The sequence below is a fragment of the Falco cherrug genome, chromosome 6, assembly GCF_023634085.1.
Source record: "Falco cherrug isolate bFalChe1 chromosome 6, bFalChe1.pri, whole genome shotgun sequence".
Lineage (NCBI taxonomy): Eukaryota > Metazoa > Chordata > Aves > Falconiformes > Falconidae > Falco > Falco cherrug.
In genome coordinates this window covers 59311696-59335855 of record NC_073702.1, presented here as the reverse complement: position 1 = coordinate 59335855, position 24160 = coordinate 59311696, and the positions used below count along the sequence as shown (strand labels likewise).

At 37.3% G+C, this 24160-nt stretch overlaps 1 protein-coding gene across 1 annotated transcript in view; it reads right to left on the bottom strand.

Moving 5' to 3' along the window:
- Positions 1-256: 256 nt before the first annotated feature.
- Positions 257-24160, bottom strand: part of TRDN (triadin) — a 235131-nt gene continuing 211227 nt past the window's right edge. Inside the window, exon 37 of the mRNA XM_055715002.1 lies at positions 257-2360. Within this exon, the coding sequence (XP_055570977.1) occupies positions 2218-2360 (143 nt within the window). The 3' untranslated portion in view covers positions 257-2217. The remainder of the gene's footprint in view (positions 2361-24160) is intronic.

The following is a 24160-nucleotide window of genomic DNA, read 5'->3' as shown; positions in this document are numbered from 1 at the left end:
GTCATCTCTCAACTCAGATGGGAAGAAAGAATCAAGGTTAAATGTAATGAAAAATAATAATTTTGCCAAATGAAGCTGAAAAAAATAAAACATTATAGTATATTAAAACTTTGTCCTGATTATTGGAATTAGATAAAGTCTTGAATTAAATTAACTAATTTTCAGAAAATTATAATCTGATTTTAAGACAGCTTTCACAGTAAAAACCTAGGGCAATAACATACATAATATTATATACAAAATCACAAATTGGGAAGGAAAAAAAGTCAGTGGAAATATAAAAACACCCCCGAAAGAAAATGGAAGATTGCCATTTTACGATAAAATATTCTCTGTTGGCAGCTCTGTATCTAGAGCAGATATCATAGGTGACTGTGAAGGCATTCACCATGAAGCCTTTTATTTGCAGTGTGATCCCATGTGGGAAGAGCTACTTCTAGGGCAGGACCTGTTTCTACCTCTTTCCAGAAACCATTGCCTGTTGCAATGACAGTGTTTGCAGCCAGGTCCTGTGCAGTATGAGAGCACGCTAAGACCAAGAACCCAGTTCATATAAGGCCATTACCAGTAATCAGAAAACACCAACCTGACCCAGCAGTGTAACAGCAAATCTTTCTGAATTGCATCAACCTGTCAAAGACTCAGTTGTCCAAAACTCATGTGAGTCAACTATTTGATTAAAGTAAAAATGGGTCGGCAGGGAAAGCAGATGGGAGAAAGGGCTGATGTTATCTTGAACTATGCTAAAAATGAAAAAGCAGTATATAGTTACTGGTGTGATCAGACTCTACAAGTAGTCAGGTTGTACAAAGAGCATCATGCTGCTTCACCAGGTAAATATATAACTGAAAGGTACTGCTGCACATTTCACAGATTAAACACAAAAATATAGTAAGGAAATGCAAACAAATAGCAGCTGGCAAAAATGCATGATTATTTACATTGCCAGAGTACAGACAACTGAGATGCCTGTTTTCAGTTATGTGCCTTCACATGGATCAAAATGCTACCCCATCTCTTTCTTAAGGTAATAAATGCATTATTTCTACAGAAACGCACAAAAGAAGGTTGAGGATTGGTATATCTACTTCCATTTCTCCTCTATAAATTATTATCAGTAGTGTGCTGTGAGGAAGTCCTTTCATTTCATCTAGTAAATTCAGCTACCCAGATTATTTCATTTTTTTCTTTTTTTTCTTTTCTTTCTTTTTTTTTTTTGTTTTGTTTTGTTTTGTTTTTGTTGTTGTTTGCTGATCTGAGATTACATTAAATTGACATGTTTACATATTGGAAATTTGCATTGTTTTAGTTTCATGAGTGCCATCTCACATCATAGCTTTTCATCTGATTTATGCTAATAGCAAATGGTTGGCTAGTATATTCTCCATTTGCATGGTCTTCACTCCCAGTCAATCTGATTTACCCACAGAAGAAAAGCAGAAGTACTAAAATTATTTCATTTGTTTCTTGGGACCTTCATGTTGGTAAAATACTAGTTTTCCACACCTTTGCCATGTTGTTTCGCTTTCTCTGCTCACTTTGGGCTTTAGAAAGCGAAGAGTTCATATTTCAGCAACAGGCAGGCAAGGAGGTTATGCTTTTACTGCTTCAAGTTAAATAGAAATATTCATCATTAACATGATTTGCAGAGTCAACTTACTGATAGCATATAGAGCTGCTCCAAGTAAGTGTGAGCTTCAGGCTGCACTGGTCAATGAGACATAAAAATAGCACCAGTCACAGAGCACATTTTCATGACTTAGTGAGGCTTTTTCCTGTCAGCAATGTGATTGAACGTTAAGTAGAAATGATTTAGGATTGCAGGTAGTCTTGCAATCTTGCTGATACAAGGGCTATATTCAACCTTTCACTCTTTAGATAAGATTAAATGGAAAACAGACTCACTTCAATTCTGAGCAGGTAGGTAAAGAAAAACAAGAAGAGCAAAAGAGGCAGGAAAACACACACGCCTCACACACACATCAATACTTTGTTAACAATGCAGCCTTTCCATGACAAATGGGGCACTTCTGTATTTCTGTCTTGTCAAATACAGTTCATTACTGCTTGTTTTGCCTCTGCCCCATAGAAACTTTTTCCAGGTACATGTGGCCAGGTGTATCACATTCTTGCAATGACATGTACTACTGTAACTACTGTGGACCTCAGCAGAAAAGATAAAGTGCAAAACGTGAGCGATCACAGGACTCAGTCTCTCTAGTGTCCTGGTTTCCTTGCCTTTCTCTTGGAAGTCTTTGAGTGAGTCTTTTCTTCCTTGTTTGAAGGGGCATTAGTGGGAAATTGCAGTCCAAATCCATTAAGTCCATTTAAGAAGACACATTGAAAGTAGCGGACAGGAGCTAGGAAAACAAGGAAGAGATGGTTAATGTTTATAGTTTCCAAACTGGGACCATGAGTCTATTCCATCTTCTTTCAGAAAACATCTGTATAATTTCATTCCCATATAAGTAAATCATAACAACACAAATCTCTATCGTGTGATCACAAGCCAGGTTCCACATATCAGCAAGATTTTAGCTAAAGCACTCAGTGAGACTTCTTTGTAACACAAGATGAGAAATAATTATTCACAATTTCACATTTAAACCCATTATTCCTCTCAGTGTTATAGTCCTACTTCTCCCTGAGTATGTGCATTTTGGGATAGCTGAACAGAAACCCTTAAAATTCGCACATATATTTTTCCTATTGTATATTTCACAGCCACTTTCATATATATTGAAGGGCTCCAGAAGAACTTACATTTAATAGTAACAATGACATATTTTATTAGGCTTCAAAGGAATTTTCTTTTATTCTGAATAAAGGGATCATAAATGACAGTATCTCCTTCCTAGTCCTTCACAATCATGGAGGTTTTATCCCTTTTGATTTTTGAGCACTAGCCTGTGTAGTCACACTTCTCACCATTATTTTAAAAGCTTTCAAGAACACATACTGTAGCACAGATGGAATTGACCTAATTTGTTCCAAAAGCTGAGATTTTCACTCTGAAATTGATGTTGACAAGATTATAAAAGATAACTATTACTCAGTTATGTGTTTGGGAAAATGACTGGAGGGATGTTGTCATCTGAAACAAGTTAGTTTTCATGCAATTGATTTTCTTATGACTTCTTCTTTCCTCTGCAATTCATTCCATATATTAAAAAAAAAAAAAGAAAAAAAAGAAAAAAAAGAGCTGTTCCCTGTGACAGTTCTAAACTGAAATGGACACAAGGGCTCCCTGTGTTGTAGACTGAGGTGCACAATTTATTTATTGACTGCCAGGTCACAGTAAATGGTGGACCAGAGAGTGGTGTTTTAGAAATGCCAGTATATTCAGTTCAGTTATATTATCCTCTGTGGTCTTCTTGCCTGACTCATGCAAAGGTTAAGTCTTTGTTATCTAAAAAGCACACTTGAAAATGGAGTTGGACATCAGATCCTTATGAAAATGACTTACTGCTTTTCCACTAAGTCTAAGAATGGAAAAAATATTTTCCCCAAATTTTCAGTATTACTGATGTTCCTCTGTGAGATGAATGCAATTTCTTCAGAAAACAGACAAAGCAATTCCCATGACCAGAACTTACAGCCAGAATGTGACAGACCAAGGTTTCCCGGCGAGGCCTGACAAGCCATGGACTAGGTTCAAGGTGTGGATGTGCCGTGTACTCTACCATCGGTCATTTTACAGAGGCATTTGGAAAAGACCAGGTAGTTTCAACAAACAAACTTATTAGATCCTTGAACTAAGGTAACTTTTGTAAGTAAAACTAACTAAAAGCAGTATATTGCCACAAAACCTGGTGTGATTAAAACCAATGTCCTCCTACCAAAGTACTCTGTCAGAGATTTCTCAATCAGACCTTTTTTAAAAAAAACCCTATCAAATACACAAGTACCTAAAATTTAATCCCAGTGGGTGCCAGTTTGATAAAGAAAAATGCCTTACAGGAAGAATTAAAAACTCATATTTCACTGTTTTAATGGAAATTATTTCTGCATATTCTTCTTATGGATATAGAAATGAAAATTAGAATGTCAATAACTTTTTCTTCTTTATGAAGGCAAGCAGGGCATCATGTACTTTCTAGCCCTAATAAATACCAATAACTAATTTACTGAAGGTTAAAAAATTATTGTATTTTACATGCAATCAGAATGCAAAAATTTTGCTCTTGTTCTTCACCCACATTTACATAAAGTCCTGATACATACTAGCTTATATAACTACACACTTAAAAGCATTTTAAATATGGATATATATTGTAATTATAGCATGCCTGAAACCACAGTGTTTTCCAGAGGTATTATCTGATCATCATTCTAAAATCACTACTAGTACTGGCCATTGCAACTATTTAATTTGAAAATCTGACTTACAGTCTATTGTTAAAAGCCACTAAATGCATGAAGGGAAAGGGAAAGGGAAAACTTTCAGATTTTTGCAAATTGGCCAACAGCCACAAACTAATTTCAAGGGCCTTAATACTAAATTTGAAAAATAGGCACAGAAAATAATGATTAAAAAGAAATCCAAAATTAATGTGTATTTAAAATGTGTAATGCAAAAGATCATCCTTGATTGTGTTATTTCTGAGATACCTGTAGTGTTTGTGAAGTGAGCCCTGTTTGGTTAACATGTACTTTTGTTGAGTGCAACATTTTGAAGTGACATTCTAATAGTTATATAGCCTGTTACTTATTATCTGTCATACCAGATGATATAATATACATATCAGAAATATATATACTTATACATAACAGAAAATATCAGTTAAGTGTAAGATAAAGAAGAAACTCAGGAGAGATAGGGCTGGTAGTGATGACTTTTATTCTGCTTACTTTCATAAGACTAATTCCAATAACTTAATTTGTTATCATGTTAACTACTTGCGGTGAAACTTTCAATGCTGAAATTAGCTGCAGGCTGAGCTTGTTTTTTGGCAACAAACCCTAAAAGAACAATGTAGGGATATTTTTTGTGGGAAAAAAAAAATCCAGCTAAGAAAAAGAAAAAGTTTTTGGTTTTTTTTTGTGTAAAAAAATCTTTCCTTTTAAAAGTGTCAGTATCCTAGGAGGCTAGAGGGGCAATGTGGAAGGCACAAGACATCTGACTTGTGTGTCAAGGATGATGAGACTGAGATGGGACGCTGTGGTGGAGACTGCCTGCTAAAGCCAAAAATGTGGTCTGCCATGGTAGGAGGTTGATCTAGCAAAGTACCCAGGGCAGGTGATTCTTAGAGCAACTGGAAGACAAAAATAAGTGGTATACAATTTGACCAAAGAGCTTGAGGAGAAAAATAGACATAGCTGTGTCAAGAGATTGTGACCAAGGAACTGGAAAGTGGTAGGGGAACCTTATGTTAAGAAGCGAGCCCTTGCTGGAGATTCTGACAGAAAAAAACCAGAGTAAGAGTTATTTTGTGGACAAAGTGAGAGTGGAAAAGCCTGAAGAGTGGAAGTAAGATAGGATAAACACTGCAAATGGGATGGGAATAAGAACAAGGGGACTAGAAAAGGCAGGATATGTACAAGAATTTTTAAGATAAGGTGGAAAAAAACTATCATACCTCTTCCATGAGAAATGTGTAAGGGCTATGAGGCTAAACAACTATGAATGTTCCAGCATACTGTATTCCATGGACAATTGCTCTGCTGTCAGCCAGCAGCCAACACCACTGGTAAACCACTTTGTCCCTCTTCAGTGCTCATATATTTTGAGGATGACAATGTAATGCTGTTGGGAAATTTTCCTTTTGTGCAAATGACAGGAGCTCTTGCTAAGGGGCCGGGGTCTGCATGGGCTGTAATGTCAGGGTCTGAGCTGGTACGTATCAGTGTGCAGAGCCAAAGGCCCTTTCCATGCTGCCAGTCACAGAGGCCTCCTCTATGGTATGAGTGAAGCACCACGACGAATTCACCTGTAGGAAGTGTCTCCTAGCCTCTCAGGCATAGGCAAGGCTACAGCCAATGAGAAATTTAGCTATAGCAGCTCTTCACTGGAGAAAAGTTTTCTGACAAAAGGGAAAAACGTAGATTCTGCTTTTAAAAAATAATCAAAATACACAAAATAATTAATTAAAACTCTTTGTTGACTATTTCATCTTGCAGAAGGATATAGTAAAAAGAGCAAATGTTTTTTTCATCAATACTAAACAGTCTATAGTGGAGGATTTAAAATACCCAATTATCCAAAAGCAACTTTATAAATAACAAGTGATACCTGAAACAAAAATTTGGAAACTCTACCTTTTGATTTTCAAAACTTTTCAATGAAACTTTTCTGATTTTTTTTTTTTGAAAATCTACAAATATTTCTGAAAAAAAAATAAAATTTCTAACCGGAATGTCATTGGAATGAATCTGAAATATTTCACTCTCAAAGGAAAAGCCCCAATTTCAAAAAAATGTTTGGGGTTAAATCAAGCACAATGCTTTGTGGATTTATTCTAATATTAAAACATTGTTTATATATGAGTAAATTAAGAGATTCACTTGTTGAAAGATTGAACTATTTTGATACATCATATTGTATGTGAGATCTAGTAGTTACTTTTATCAGAGTACAACATTTAGTAAGCAAGATGTTATTTTTCCAAATGTAGGTACAGAAAGGGTGCGTGATCAGGTTTTGGATGACAGCCAAACTATTTTAAAAGGCTTTTTTTTTTTCCATAGTCTCTTTGTAGATTGCTTCTTATTAATTCTCCCAGTACAAAGCTACTCATTTACAACAGAAAATTTCATCAGCATGCCTTGCTGGGACAGATCTTTTGTATTTTAGCTAATCAAGCAACTAGAACTCTGAAAACTGAAGTAAACATACATTGCAAGTGTCTGTTGTATTTATTTATTTAATATTTTCTGGTATCTCATCTGTTGTCCTTCTTTATGGCTGATGACATTCATACTTTTTGTAAACTGATTGGTCTGCCTTAGCATATTCTAACTTCTTAAGCAAAATGAAGTCAGCTGCCCATATGGTAAGTCTATGGAGGAGGAAATGGTTTCAGAATTATGTTTCTCCCTGTGTGCTTTTTCATTATTTCCTTTTCATGTTGTCCTTCTCAGGTTACTTTAGCAAATCTCAGCTGCAAAACATGTAGGTAAGAACTTAATTCAAAAAATACCAACAGCTTTGGAGCTGTGTCTATAGCAGATTTGGCAACACTGTTATGATACAAGCCATAGTTGGGAGAACAATTTGAATTTTGGCATGCAATCCCGTTCTGCCTTTGTAATTCCTGCATTCAATGTGAATATGGTAGGTATCTTTTAAACTGAAGAGGGTTCTCACTTTGAATGCATTGTCTCATACCTTCAGGGCAAATGTTACTGGGAAAAGATGAATAGTAGAAGCAAAACATGTGGTTTAACACCAGACATTTTGTCCTGATGCTTTTCTTTAGGATGCAGTTTATGAGAATTTATATAATTACTTAAATTTCCCTTATGAGTATTACTGAAGAAACAGAAAAACTCAATGCTGGAAAACTGTAGAAATGTTTTTATGTTTTTTGTTTGGGTGTTTTGTTTTGTTTTTTAACAAATTATAACTAATGCTGTTATATAAGGACATCTGATACCTAAGACAAATTAATTTCTGAAAGGCTGGAGAAGGGGGTATTTCCTTCTTTGTTTTTCACTTTGTGAAAGGAACAGGCACTTTTTTTTCCTCACAAAAAGAGAAAAATCTTTTAAGATATTTTTTATCTTTTAAAATGACTTTTGCCTGGATGGAAATTAGTTTGAAGTGAAAACAGCCAAGACGAGTTCCAGAAAGCAGAGAAACAAACCAACCCCCCCTGGAATCAAGGTTTATGTGAAACTATTTAGAGCTGGTCAAGAGGAAATGCTAAGTGCTTTCCATAGATAGCCAGTAAATAATACAAGTATTCCATGGAGTTTATGTGTGCTCTTGATTTCCAAATGACATGCATCTCACACAGAGGGCTGGTTTCAAGAAATGTGAGGAATATTGCAAGAGGACGCTCCTGGTACTTTCAGTTCTTCAGCAGAAAGGACGAAACCAGCCTATTCAGGTCCCTCTGGAAGGCAACACGGCCCTCTGCACATCAGCCATTCTTCCCACTGTTATGTCCTCTGCGGTGCTGGGGGTACACTTTGCTCCACCATTCAGATCATTAATGAAGATGATAAATGGAATCAGTATTGACCCGTGAATTACCCGGTTAGTTACTGGCTTCCAACTGGACTTCCTGCCTCTGATCGCCACCTTCTAGGCCTGGCAGTTTAGCCAGTTTTCAGTTCACCTCACTGCTCATCTAGACCATACTTAAACATTTTGTCTATGAGTTTCCTGTGTGAGACAGTGCCAAAAGCTTTCCTGATGTCAAGGTACACAATATCCACTGCCCTCCCCTGGTCTACAAAGTCAGTCATTTCATCATAGAAGTTTATCAGGTTGGTCAAGTGTGACTTTCCCTTTGTGAATCCATGCTGACTATTCCTGATCACCTTCTTGTCTTTCATGTGTCTGGCAATGGTTTCCAGGTTTAGCTGCTTTATTATGATCCCAGGTTTTGGGGTGAGCCTGACCAGCCTGTAGCTTCCTGGGCCCTTGCCCTTTTTGAAGACAGGAGGAACATTTGCTTATGACAGTCCTCAGGCACCTTTCCCAATTGCCATGACTGTTCAAAGATTATTTTGTTTTGAGAATCTATTTTAACATTGAAAGAGCTAGAATGCAAATTACATACTATTCTTCGTTAATTGCTCTCATTAAGCCTATTGAATGGAAAAGGTAATAGGTAAAAGGCAACTAGCTGACACGAGTCCTAGTAAGGGATGAGGCATTAGAGAACAAATACAATCCCAAAGCTGTAAGAGTGTTGAAATAGTTAAACAGTGTTCTTAGATACTGTTCCATTTCCACATATTCACATAAGGCAAATAAATATACCAGCAGAACTGACTTGGCTGAGAACCAGCTGACAGGCTCACAGGACTCCAAATACATCCCAGAATCATATCTAAGTTTCAAAGCATGCACATCTGTCATACCCCGTACAGATACTGTTATGGTGTCATCCACAAGTCCTTTACCATCCCAAACAGATTACTCATTGTCTCATGCCTGGCTAAGGCAGTGAAGAGTTAAATCCACTTGTACATGGCATAAATCATCAGTTTATGTGAATCCGTGTAGAATATTGGAATCAATGTATGAGAAGCTTCACACTCAGGTTTCAATACTGCTTAATAGGTGGTTACAGGTTTTTTTCCTTATGGTGGCTTATATTGGTTAACAGTCTTTATTTACTGTCTGAGCAGTAAGATTCACACTCAGCCATTTACATTTCCAAAGCATGAGAATGCAGGCACTGATGAAGTAACGATAAGATCCCAAATCCTTTTTCTGCTGAGAGAAGGATTAAGGAATTGCTAGTAAAGAGTGTATTTTTAAATCTGAATAGATCACCAGAACTTTCCATACAAAAGGAATAAAGCGGTCCTCAACCAGAGGTCCCTTTCTCTGACAAACCTTGATGAGGAAAGATTTTCATGAGAAGCCCATTCACCAGGACTATTAAGCATCTGTCAGCTAACTAAAAGAACCCTGCAGTGCAAGAGACATTATAAAAGCTCAATGCTAGGTAAGTACTGATTTGTTTACTTTCATTCTGCATATTTATGTCTTTGTAGATCCTTATATCCTGAGAAGTTTATTTTGGAATTCTTTCTGTGCTGATTTAGCTGAAGTAGTTCTTTAAGAAAATTGATGAATATGAGGGCATTCCATTGTTAGAGACATGATGTATCTTAAAAGTCAAGGTGCTAGGAAACTGTAAAAGAATTTGACTTCCAATAGATTGATCTACAGTTTCCAAGGGATGAGAGCTCTAGCTTCACTTAAGCAGCATGTCTGATTTAGAAATTGGTAATTCACGGGCTAAAGAAGGAAAACCAGTTTTCATTTCCGTTAGCTACACACTGTCTAGTTGGGAACATATTTAAACTCTAAGGATGACCAAGGAACTTGTACTAATTTTCATGAAAACTTCTGAGTTAATATAATTTGATACCATTTTTAGTTTGATAGTTGGACTTGATGATCTTAAAGGTCGTCTCCAATCTACACGATTCTGTGATTCTGAAGAGTACTCCTTTAGCATAGCTTTCTATCATTCAAAGTGCCAAACTATCACTCGAGTGCCTATTCAAGTAATTACTGGGAGTTTTGTGTAAGAAATTATGGTGACCCAAAGAAGCAAACGAATGTACTTTTTAAAGATAGTGTCCTTAAAATTAATCTTATAAGGAAAAGGGGCAGAAAATTCAGAAAGGAATAAAATTTACTAGTCATAAAGAATATAAAGGTGTTCCTCTTCATATGTTACAACAGTTAAAGTCCCCTTTCTAGGGTCAGATAGCTGTTTTTAATGCAAGTCATCAGAAAAAAGATGTTAATTAAAAAGCAATAGCTTTTAGCAATAACAGTTTGGTTATTAGGGAAAAATTACAGAGCATGTGTGAGAAAACAATTTTTATTACTACTGGTTTTTAGTTTGAATCAAATTTCTTCACTTAAAGACTTCCCTAATAGAATTAAAGGATTCAGCAAAGCACAAAAATTCAGGCAGTCATAGCATTGGAAACAACTAATCAGTAAACAATTATAAGTAAGAGGAAAGTATTAACAATTGCACTCATTTCTTTGTGATTGCTTCTCAGGAATGTACATACTGTGTTTTGGTTCAGCAATCAAAACAGAACCACACAAGAACAAAGAAGACTTGTTTCAGTGACTGGGGAGCTGAAGTTTTTTTTCACTTACTAAAGGGCAAGGATGAGAAGCAGGTGTTTTCTCCCTTGCTCTGCTTCTTCTGTCAAACAATTTGGGTTCTTTCCCTTAACATTTCATGAAAATTACAGTATGATAAACTGACCAGGGAAAGCGCAGGGGCAGATGGTGAATAGAAGTGGTGTGGAATCCTTGCTAAGTATCACAAACTTTTGCCTTCACACTTTCTAAAACAAGTACATAAGTCTTTGTGCTTACCGGCACAGCACAACTGACATTTAATTTAGATCCCATTTCTCTGAATAGCAAAGTTGAATGCAGGAGACCAAATACTGTTTTCTTAAATTCACACCATGGTTCATGTTTAGATACTAGCTATTCAAAACAACATGGTTTGCTTCAAAAATTAGATTATTTCTGTTAAATCAATTTCAATTCCTTTCTTATTATTGAGCATGCTGTGCACCCACACTACTGCTGCTCTCAGGAAGTACAATGCTTAATGGGAAGGAAGAGGCGAAAGAGAAGAGAGAAAACTTATACTTCTATTACACATAAGAAATATTACTACAACTTTAAATCAATTCTGTGTATTTAAAAACATCCCCTTAAAATGACATTTTCTAGCACTGTATAGACAATGTGTACACAGGGAAAAATGTTGCCACTTGAGGATACTTCTTTTGCATCTTATCTGGAAAGAAAATGAAGAAATGGCTAGAAAGTAGCTCTCAAAACTACTTTCAAAGTAGTCTGTGATACAATGCAATTGATTGCTTGTCTTTGCAAAGACCATTCAAGTTTTTATATCCATTTAAATAGGGGGTCTGTCAGATAAAAAATATTTAATAAAAAAGTACTAAAAATGTGTGAGTAGCAGAGCTAAATAATAACAATAACATTGTTATTACAGCCATTAGAACTCTGAATGCATGTTCTCCTTACTGGCTCTTTTTCAAATGTTGTTACCACTGCAAGGTCCGGAGAAGGTAAAATAGATAAACTTTAAAAGAATAAATACACCTCCTCCCAAAAATAGTGCTCAAGAATAAGCAAAAAACATCCAGAAGTTTTTTCCATTTCTGATGAGTGTCTAAGGTCCCATCTCACTCAGGAAATTTGCTAAATGCACAAAAGAAACCAGCCTTTATTTGTGTTTCAATCAGTGGAACAAAAATAGTAAGTACAAATTTAGTAGTATGTGTCTCTACGAACACTTTCTTGGTATAAAACGTGTGGTAAATGTATAAAATCAATAGCACTAGAAGATCACTCTGGTCATATTTAACACCATTAGAGGGGAAAAATATCACTACAGTAAAATATATCTATGAGATCAGAAGACCAGAACTGGTTAAAACCAGTTATGATTTGTTACTTATCAAAGCCAGTGCTCTTTTTGAAACATAGCAACAAAGCTCAATGAATGAGATCCTTATCCTAACAAAAACTGATTTTTGCAATAAAAGGTGAAGTTTATTATTTATATCTTTTACCTTTAATGTTATAGATAACACCTAACAACCACTAAAGGTAGAAAAAAAAATCTGAATTTTGCTAACTGGCTCTTGCATTGTCTAGTAAGAAGGCTTAATGGATAAATAATCTGTATGTTTAGAGAAAAATATTTTATTCTGTGTGATGGTCACTGCACACAAACCACGTAAATGTCTGAATATCCCTGAAGTGGCTTTACCCCAAAATTAGTTTAGAAATTCTTTTTGTTAGGTAGTTAAACCATGCAAGATGTAACAGTGCAACACATATGTGGTAATACAGACACTTCCAACAAAGCATAGCAATGATCAGAGTGCACACTCTTTACAATTTTGATAGCACTGTGCTTTCGAAGGACTCTGGTACTGGCGTTATGTGCTTTATTACTGAAACATAGGAGAAAATGAATGAATCATTCAAGAAGTGATACTTAAGAGGGATCAACAATTTAATGCAGACCTGATCCAAGGTCTATTAAATTTGTCAGATTTTTTCAGTCTGCAGTGGTAATTATATGAGATGACAGTGGTATTTGGTGAGCAACAATATAGAATTGGATTTTATTGCTACTGCTCAATAAACAATGACAGTGTCTTGCTAGGATTCATTATGTCCTGGTCATGTACCTTAGGGATGTTGACATGACATGGTCTCTGTTGATTTATTCCTATGGCCAGCATGTTAGATTAATGTAATTACAACGTATTGCATTAAAATCATTGTTTCAAATGAACTGTCAGACCCTTAAAGATTGGCTTAAACTTTACATACAAACACATATATGCATAAAAAATATATAAAACCAAAGAAGAAGGTAAAAACAATCAGGGATCTTATTATCTTAACAAGATTGGATAGCAAATAACTGGAAGTTGATACCAGATCCTTATTCACCTGTTGTCCTAGTTTCAGCTGGGAGAGAGTTAACTTTCTCAATAGTAGCTGGTACAGTGTTGTATTTTGGATTTAGTATAATAATAATGTTGATAACACACTGATGGTTTAGTGATTGCTAAGTAGCACTTACTCTAAATAAAAGACTTTTCAGTTTCCCGTGCTCTCCAGTGAGCAGGTGCAGTAGAAGCTGGGAGGGAGCAGAGCCAGGACAGCTGACCACAAACTAATCACAGGGATATTCCATACCACAGAAGGTCATGCTCAGTATAGAAATGGGGGAGAGTTGTCTGGGAGCCACTGATCACTGCTTGAGGACTGCCTAGGCATCAGTCACTGAATGGTGAGTGGGTGGTATTATGCATCACTTTTTTTTTCCCTTGTGTTTAATTCCTCTCTCTTTCTTTTTCCTTTCCATTACAATTGTTTTTGTTGTTATTGTTATTATTATAATTATTTTAATTATATTTAATTTTTTTTTAGTTATTAAATTGTTCTTCTTTCAACCCACAAGTTTTACCTTTTTCCATTTCTTTTCCCCATCCCACCGGGGGCACGGTGTGGGGAGTGAGTATGGTACATAGCTGCTAGCTGGAGTTAAACCACAACAGCTGTGAAGGCAGGGGATGGAGAGGGGAGGGGAGAGGAATGGTGTGTAATAAGGCAGTGAAGCAACTAATGAAAGTGAAGCTGGTGTTTGAATGACACAAGTGCGTTCTTCATTTCAGCTATCATTCTAACAGAACTCTTCATTAGATAAAGGGTTTTTCTGGATGTGTGTTACATTATATCCTAGTGGGAGTCTGTTACAGACCACCCAACCAGGATGAAGAGACAGATGAAACATTCTATAACAACTGGAAGTCTCAAGATCACTGGCCCTTGTTCTCTTGGGGGACTTCAGCCTACCAGATGTCTGCTGGAAATACTACAGAGTGGGTAGGAAACAGTCTAGGAGATTTCTGGAGTGTGTGGAAGATGACTTCTTGACACAGCTGGTCAGTGAGCCAGACAGAGGAGATGTCCCACTGCACCTGCTGTTTACAAACAGGGAAGGACTGGTGGGTGGTGTGGTCAGAAGACATCCTGGGCATAGCAATCATAAGATGATAGAGTTTTTGATTCTCAGAGAAGTAGGGAAGGGGGTCAGCAGAGCTGCTACCTTGGACTTCCATAGTGCAGACTTTGGCCTGTTTAAAAGCCTGGTTGAGAGAGTCCCTTGGGAGATAGTTCTGAAGGGCCAAGGGGTGTAGGAAGGCTGAACATTCTTCAAGAAGGTAGTCTTAAAGGTGCAGGACCAGGCTGTTCCCATATGCCAAAAAACAAGCCATCAGGGAAGAAGACCGGCCGGGCTGAACAGAGAGCTTTGGCTGGAGCTCAGGAGAAAACAGGACAGTTTACCACCTTTGGAAGAAGGGGCAGGCTACTCAGGAGGACCATAAGAATGTGACTAGGTTATGCAGGTAGAAAATTGGAAAGGCAAGTGTCCAGCTAGAACTCAGGCTGGCCACTGCCATAAAAGATAACAAAAAATATTTTTACAAATACATTAGAAACGAAAGGAGAGCCAAGAATAATCTTCATCCTTTATTGGATGTGGAGGGGAACATTGCCACAAAGGATGAGGAAAAGGCTGAGGTACTTAATGCTTTCTCTGCTGCAGTCTTTAACAGTAAGACCAGCTTCCCTCTGGGTACTTAGCCCCCTGAGCTGGAAGACAGGGACAAGGAGCAGAATGAATTCACCACAGTCCAAGAGGAAACAGTTAGTGACCTGCTGCTTTACTTAGACATGTACAAGTCTATGGGGCCAGGTAGGATCCACCTGAGGGTACTGGAGGAGCTGGTGGAAGAGCTTGCCAAGCCACTCTCCATCATTTATCAACAGTCCTGGCAAACTGGAGAGGTCCCAGAAGACTGGAGGCTAGCCAATGTGACCCCCATCTACAAGAAGGACAGGGAGGAGGAAACTACTGGCCTGTCAGCATGACCTTGGTGCCAGGGAAGGCCATGGAGCAGCTCATCCTGAGCACTATCACACGGCACAAGCAGAAGAACCAGGGGATCAGGTCCAGCCAGCATGGGTTTATGAAAAGCATGTCCTGTATGACTAACGTGATCTTCTATGACAAGGTGACCTGACAACATGGATGAGGGAAAGGCTGTGGATGTTGCCTACCTGGACCTTAGTAAAGCCTTTGACACTGTCTGCTACAGCGTTCTCCTGAAGAAACTGGCTATTCACAGCTTGGATGGGTGTACTCTGTGCTGGGTTAAAAGCTATCTGGATGGCCAAGCACAGAGTGGTAGTAAATGGAGATGGCAGCTGGTCCAAGTGGAGTTGCCCAGGGCTTGGTATTTGGGCCAGTTCTGTTTAGTATTTTTATTGACAATCTGGACAAGGGGATCGAGTGCACCTTCAGTAAGTTTGCAGATGACACCAAGCTGGCGGGTAGGGGGAGTGTTGATGTTCTTGAGGGCAGGAAGGCTCTGCAGAGGGATCTGGGCAGGCTGGATCGATGGGCCAAGGCCAGTTGTGTGAGGTTCAACAAGGAGAAGTGCTGGGTCCTGCACTTGGGTCACAACAACCCAACGCAACACTACAGGCTTGGGGAAGAGTGGCTGGAAAGCTGCCTGGTGGGAAAGGCCCTGGGGCTGCTGGCTGATGGCTGGCTGAACGTGAGCCCACAGTGTACCCAAGTGTCCAAGCAGGCCAACAGCATCCTGGCTTGTATCCAGAACAGTGTGGCCAGCAGAACTCGGGAAGTGGTCGTCCTCCTGTACTCAGCCTGGTGAGGCCACACCTCAAATACTGTGGTCAGTCTTGGGCCCCTCACTGCAAGAAAGACATTGAGATGCCGGAGCATGTTCAGAGAACATGGTCAACATGCTTCACACAGCAACGAAGCTGGTGAAGGGTCTGGAGCACAAGTCTTATGAAGAGCAGCTGAGGGAACTGGGGCTGTTTCATCTAGAGAGGAGGAGGCTCAGGGGAGACCTTATTGCTTTCTACAATGACCTGAAAGGAGGTTGTAGACAGGTAGGGGTAGGTGTCTTCTCCCAGTTAACAAGTGGCAGGACAAGAGGAAATGCCCTCAGTTTGCACCAGGGGAGGTTTAGATTGGATATTAGGAAAAACTTTTTCACTGAAAGGATTGTCAAACACTAGAACAGGCTGCTCAGGGAGGTGGTGGAATCACCATCCCTGGAGGTATTTAAAAAATATGTAGATGTGGTGCTTAGCAATATGGTTTAGTGGTGGCCTTGGCAGTCCTGGTTTAATGGTTGGACTTGATTATCTCAAAGGTCTCTTCCAACCTAAATGATTCTGTGATTCTATGATTATGTGTACACATTTATCTTCCTCAGTGAGAACTTTTCTGCTTGGGAGCAGCAGCACTTCTTCATAGCAATAAAAATTCAGGAACGACAGAGTGCTTGAACTATGCTACTGACAAACCCTGATAAGCTCAAATTCATCCTGCTTAACACCAGACACTAGAGGTACTACCTTCTGGATTTAGCTCTAGCCACATGACATAATGCTGAGGCAATTCAGATGCTGAAGGGATGAGTAACCCACTGGAGAAGTTCCTTTCTCATTGACTATGGAACTTGTGCAAATATGCTTTTATTTAAGCGCTTATGATAAGGATGATTGGATCTGTGCCTGTGTGCTACTTACGATGAAAGATGAAGCTAAATTAGAATGTGTTCCTCACCTTGAATTTGCACGGTTCTAGGAACAAGGGAAAACATAAAGAAACCATAGAAGTTCAGTAGACTGGCTTCTTTAAAATGTTTCACAGCATCTGCTGTCAGTTCTGGTCTCACTAACAGAATTGCATCACATAATTATGATTTGTCCACTGGATTTGACTATATCCATAATAACCTGGAAACATGAACTTACTCCAACATCAAGATGACTGTTTTTCAGCTGATAAATCTAAAAAACCAAAATCTATGTTGATAAAACAGTAAGACAGAGTCTCGGTCCTCTAAGCAATGTGCCTATTAGAAGAGAAGGGATGACATTAGAGGAATTGCTTCCTAAAGTTAAGAGGAATTTGAAGAAATGCCCATTTATCTGAAACAAAGATAAATAATCTTTGACTCAGAAAACTGTTGAAGAATTTCATTTTGTATAAAACTTTGCTTCCATGAGGTATGTCATGGAAACATATACTATGTACTTTTTTACCCTTTTCTTGCAGTGTCATTTAAGAAGATTATAGCAGTCAAACTAAAGGGTAAAACCATCTTAATAATAAGTGTTAAGATACTAGATATTGATATTTATAGCAAAATCATTCAGAGGCTGATGCTGAATTTTGATTTTGGTTTGTTTTTTTCATTTGATTTGGCACAGATTTTATATAAATTTATAAATGCTTGGAGCCACTTAGTTTAATTTTAGCAAAAGGTTTTGACCTAGTTAAGAGGAAGGGAATGAAATCATTGTCCGACAGGCATAAATAACATTACTAATTGGATTCATTTTGCAAAGTTAATCAAATCAGGTTCTCATTATTGGATCTAACCCAGTATGTTAAATAATATATTTTTTCATATTCTTTTTTTCCATAGGCTATGACCCTTGTATGTTGTTTAGTTAGACCAATTTATCCCTACATTTACAGAAAATATAGATGTTTCTTTAATAATTCACTAGGCAAATAATTTTTAGGCTTAACATGAGAATTAATCAATTCATGAATTAATTGCAACCCCCTCAACTTTTGATAATCTTGTCCTTTGCTGATTTTTGCTCATCCTCCAACTGATTTTTTTTGCCAAAGATCCTTCTTTTGAGTTTTTCTTTACTGTATTCCCTGGGATAATTTTGCTCATTCCTTTTGATGTAAACAACCATTCCAAGCTCCGAAGGCATGTTAACAAGTGTAAAGGGAGATGTCTAGTAATGTTTGTGGACCAAGATTTAGAGTGGACTTGAGACACCTTGAACAAGATTTAGTTTGAATCACAGCACCTATATGTGAAGTCACATTCACAAATCAGATCTTCAGTGACAACAGGAAATATCCCTCCATTATGAATTGCAAAGCTTTCCAGATACTAAACTTAGTGCTGTATGTCTGGATGAGCCACAGAAGCTAGCTAGCTACATACATTAGTAGATGTGCCTGATGGTATAAGAATTAGACCAGAATTATTTCTAAGTTTTACCCAGTAACCATTTTGAAGTATTTTATGTAAAGAAGTCTCTGAAGTAGAAACTGACCTTTATATCAAATAGATAAATCTTGCCTGTTAACCTCCAGTACCAACGACTCATGTATTAATTGATCTGGAACTATGCAAATTCAATAGAAACAGGCAGTTGTTCCAGCCACACTATTTGGTAACTCAGCCACCCTAGTGCCCTCCTGGGAAGTGGAAGGTATAAAGCTGACTCTTTCCAGGTGAAGAGGGCTCTGAAAGAGTGTGAGCTAAATCTCTTGGAGAGTACACAGTAACTACACAGGTATAAAGAAAATAACACCTTCATCACTTTTTTAAAAGCAAAGTAATTATAACTGCATTTTGTCAAGAGCCTGATGTTACCGATGGGTTAGTCGTGCTCAAAGTATGTCTGGCAGGTAGGAATTGTTAATGAAGTTTTTGGATCCTAATGAAGTTTTTGTAGGAACTGAGCACTAGGCTAGCAGTTTTGCCTATTTCAAAAACATGGGTGTAGGGGCCAAAACATTCTCTGTTTGCATGGGAAGGTGCCTTATGGATGCAGAAAACTTAAGCTTTACGGAATCTCTTTAACAGACTGTTTGGGACATTAAAATCTTGAAAAATAATGTTTTGGGTCTTACCTTGTATTTTTAGCAGTGGTATTTTTTGTTAATTGGCAAGGACTGCTCATTATCTTCAGGATTCATCTCTTACAGATTTTAAGTGAAAGTCTAGCAGTGGGGTCTGTAAAGCATTCATGGTTGTGACACAGCTAAGGTTTGCACAATTACTAAGAAAAGGTTCTCAGTAATTTGAAGACTGAGCTAGTAAAGATCAAGTACTATTAACATGTAGCTAATATTTAGATGCTACATGGAAATTGAACTGAATCAACCCTTCTTTTGTCACTGTGTTGGTAACTGAAAACTTACCATTGTTTACAGGGGAGGTGGACTTTAAACTGAGTTCAAGTAACTCTTGACATAATGCAAAGTTGATTGAGAATCAGTCTCAGTGATTCCAAATTGTAAATTAATCTTGACAACAAATAAACTCAAGGTGAGATAAAGGAATTACCATATATAGCCGAAGATATATGTTTGGGATTAGTTTACATCTAGGGATAGAAGACACAACAGGAACCCAAAGTGCTTCTACATTCTCCCCATGAAATTCTTCCCAAAGAAAAAACTTACCCTTTGGGCATTTAAATGGAATATCTGTAATTCATAAATTAGATTACAATGCTACTATGCTGAGAGACTATCTATAAGCTTATAATTAACATAAACCTGATATTTTGGTCTCATTCCTGGTGTGTGTTTACAGATTTTAAGTTTCAAAACTTACTGCAATCTATAAGTTTTCCAGTGACATATAATCAGCTTCAAGACCAGATGATAAAGCTTCCATTTTACCTAGCTATGTCAATGTGGCTGATATTGCCTCCTTATATGGCTTTTCTATGTAGGAACAATCAGGAAGATTAATTCAAGATAACTTTAAGGATGGATTAATTAGGCCGTATAAAAATGTTGTGTGGGCACTCATTCAGAATTCAAGCAGTCTTGTGAAATTTTCATCAATTCAATTTCAAAATAGATTAAACTAAATTAAATCAAGGTCACCTTAGTTCTTAGCAAGCGACCACTCAAGCATTTAGCACTATTTAACTGAGCTCTTTAGACATACACCTCTTGTTAATGCACAGTATTCCTCCATGTCTCTGCTCAGACAAACCTACCAAGTTTTAGTCTCCAAATATTTCTTTAAAAGTCAATTTCAGAACAGTGGAATGACTAACACCAACAACCAAGTTGTTAAAAAGCCTGCATATGCACCCTTGGTCCTCACAATTCTACAAACATAAAGTGTTGAGACATTCATGTGTATCCACAGAATGGAGGCTGTTCTACATGGACTCTTGCAAGCAGCCTTAGTGCGCAGGTCATCCTGCTCTGGTGCTGAGTACCTGTACTGCAGAGTGATGAGCGCCCTTGGAAAATCTTACTGAACGAAAATATCCTGCATAGACACAGGTCTTGTAAATGAGCGAGCACAGATCTTATACAAAAGATGCTGAAACTTCTGAGAATGCCAGTTCTTTCTGTTATTTTACAGCCAATGGCACATCTTCTTATGTCCAGAAAATACAACATTGATATTAGTGATTTATTGCTGAATTCTGGTGAGGAAAAAATGATGAAACTCTTAACACAAATTATTTCAAGGATGCTATTACTGTTTTCATTATTACTTGCAGAGACACAGCTGTTACAGTTAATGGTCCCTTACTTGATCTATCTTTCTATTTTGAGAAAGGGCATCCCATCTTTTCTCCTCAATATTTTTGTTCACCTTCTTTGATCTAGCTGCATTCAAATGGCCAGCTTCAGGAGTATGAGTTTATGCAGCTGAAGTTCTGGCAGAAACTGCTGACAGAATAGCAGAACCACCATACATTTAAGATAAACAGACTGGGGGGAAAGGAGAGCAGAAAATACAGTATCTGCAGTTCATCACTTATCTATAGATGAGAACTACCTGTCCTGCAGTGATGAAGTTCTTGCCTTGCCTTTTGAATATTCTGCATTATTTTTAAAGTAGTTCAATGCTTCTATTTTATAGAATAGTAGTGATTGTGCTTAATGAAATTGACAAAACCTGCAACTTAGAATAATGGAAAATACCATATTTTTCTCCAAAGTCTTCAAATGCTTCAGAAGCAAGGAAAAAATAATATTCCATGGAAAAGATCTTACACATTGCACTTTGGACAAGTTTATGTTCCCTTAACAATGAGAATACATCTTAGAATCATACAATCTTAGAATCATAGAATGGTTTGGGCCGGAAGGGACCATAAAGTTCATCTAGGTCCAACCCCCTGCCATGGACAGGGACACCTTCCACCAGACCAGGTTGCTCAAAGCCCCATCGAAGCCAGTTTTGAACACTTCCAGGGATGGGGCATCCACAGCTTCTCTGGGCAGCCTGTGCCAGTGCCTCACCACCCTCCCAGGAAAGAGTTTCTGCTTAATATCTAGTCTAAATCTACCCTCTTTTAGTTTTAAGCTGTTCCCCCTTGTTCTATCACTACATGCCCTTGTAAAAAGTCCCTCCAGCATCATTGATGGTGTCTCAAATGGCTGTCATATCAAATGTCACATTAAACAGAACTTTCTTCATTTGCAGATTTGGAAATCATCTTTGCATTGGAAAATATATTACAGGAAGGCAGAAAGTGTGAAACAAAAAAACAGCCTTACAGTAATAAACCAGTCACCACATGCTAATACAGACGTGATGATTTCATCCACTGGAGCTGCTGTTTTTCATGTGGTGATCACTATGTGCCATTGAATATCTTTTGCTGATAATATGATGAAATGATTCCTCTTTATGCTAGAAGATAGCTGAGAAACTGTATTACTCTCTATAGCTGCAGAAGCAGAAGAAAAATCGAGTTGAGAAATGCTTCCTCCTCCCTCCTCTCCCCCCTCCCCCACCAAAAAAAAGTGCTAGTATAGTATGTTCATATAAACAGTGTTCTGACCTTGCTTAATGATAATTTTAGTTTTCCCAGAGGTACAGCTTCTTTGATTGGACAGTAAGTATAGGTGTTGTCATGTCCAAGAAAGTTTTAAACCTCTAATAATTTATGAGGGTAAATGCAGGAGTTATGTAAGTCTATTTATGACATATCTATTTACATGGAAGTTAGAATTACTGGTTTGATTTTTCAACTTTGAGAATAATTCACACATTTCTCTAATTTAACAAAGAAATTTATATGGTATTAATATAAATCTCATTATTTCTCACTCTTCGTGCTCTTTCATCACAGCCTGTCTTTATTTCTGTCACATTTGCACATCTGTGGTCTTAGATAACAGCATATTAAAACCATCAACCTCTTCAACTAGCTGTATGACAAATGCAACACATTGTTTCTCTAGCTTTCAGCCATGAGGACAGTTACAAGGTAATTACAATAAACATAATCAACTTTTGATTAATTTTGATTTTCACAGTCTTGTATAAGTAGACAGGTGTTCATACAAAGGGTATGGTAGATAGTCCTCACCACAGAACTGAATTTGTACACTCTTCAAATTTTACTCTTCAAAAAGAGTACAAAAACCTGCTTCTGTGTACTTGCAAATATATTTGTTGTAAGAAGAAAAAAAAATGGAGTTCCAAGAATTCCCATTTGTGGTTTTTTTTTGCTGTGTGGGTAAATTTCAGTCTGGGTACAGGTGTCAGTTTTGACATTTAGGACAGGAGAAAGAAATGAAAGGGATTTTGGGTAATTGCTAACAGCTCTACAGGGGAGTGAAATTTAGTGTCTACTGCACTTATCACCATTGTTTACAAAAGATATAGTACTGCTTAAAAATCTGTTTAAATGTGGAGCATTCTAAAAAATTGAAGAGATATACAGCTTTTAAAATTGCTTATTTTTCTCTATCTGATTAAGTTTTAATATCAGGGAAATGATGAAGGACTGATAAAAATCTAAGAACACATGATTCTACACTTTTCAGCTTTTGAAAGCTGAAAGAAAATTTAGTATTTAAATTTTTAGATTAGCTTAGAATGTGCAAATCCTTTTATATTCCCGTTTATCAGCAAAAAGTGCTGGTATTCAGTGCACTGGGGAAAACACACTGGCTTCATTGCAAACAGAACAAGCAAAAGCTATCAAGGTCCAACTCAAGTGTACATGACCTAGGATTTGGTTTCAATTTTTGAATTCTCAGTTTGGGCAAATACCAAAGAAAAAAATTCATAAAGAGAGACCACTTTGATGTTCTTATGGAAGCCTTTCATCCATTTTCTGAAAAATAATGACTTTTCAGTGGACAAAGAATAAATTGAAAATACTTATGTAGTAAGTATTTTTTGCAAAGCCAGTTATGAAGAACTATATGCACAGAGCTGCTTATGGTTTGGGAAACATCCATTGTGCAATGATAATGTACAATTAAATTAAGCAATCATAACAGTTACTGTAAAGTGAAAGCCACAATAACACAGTTTTTGGATGATGTAAACTTTGCGGGAGTGTGGTGTGCAGGAGAAAGTCCAGTGGCAGACAAGTTTTAGTCCATTCCAGTTTTACACTGAATTTAGCATTTTTCTCCATAAGATAATTATTTTCTCTCCTGATAAAAACTTTGGTTTAACTTACTGGTTATTTATTATGATTAGCACTACTTCGGATGCTTATCTTAGAAGTTCATTTGCATTTCTCTTCCTTGATATCAGATCGTTTTGTCCTTGTTTTATTCTTAGCTACTTTTTTAATATATTCTAATATTTAAGTTTATACATAAGGACAAATAGGTATTTAAAAATAAATAGATACATATAACTGCACATACATTACACATTTTATATCACGTGTGTAAGACTCTAAAGCATTCTACTTATAGTAAGTGGTAAAAAAATCATATGCAATGAAATAGCCTGGATGGTTAGAGGTGAAATTATTTCCTCAGTAGTTTAAGACAACAAAGTTGCACTGGGAGGATCCATAGTAATACTTGGTTCATATTTTCTGTGCAAACCAGTTAAACCTCACAGATGAGGTTAAGGACTTTGATTCTTGTCTGTCATGACTCAGTGCAGTTCCACTGAAGTCTCAGGGATTAATTTATACTAGTAAAGAATCTGGAATATATTTTTATTTTTACTGTAAACTAGGAAAAACATGGAGCTAACCAATAAGACAATGCAGGGAGATTTCTTTCTGAGATGCCCTACCCTTATTCATCTTTTTTTCAAGGAGGATTGGGCCAGGGGG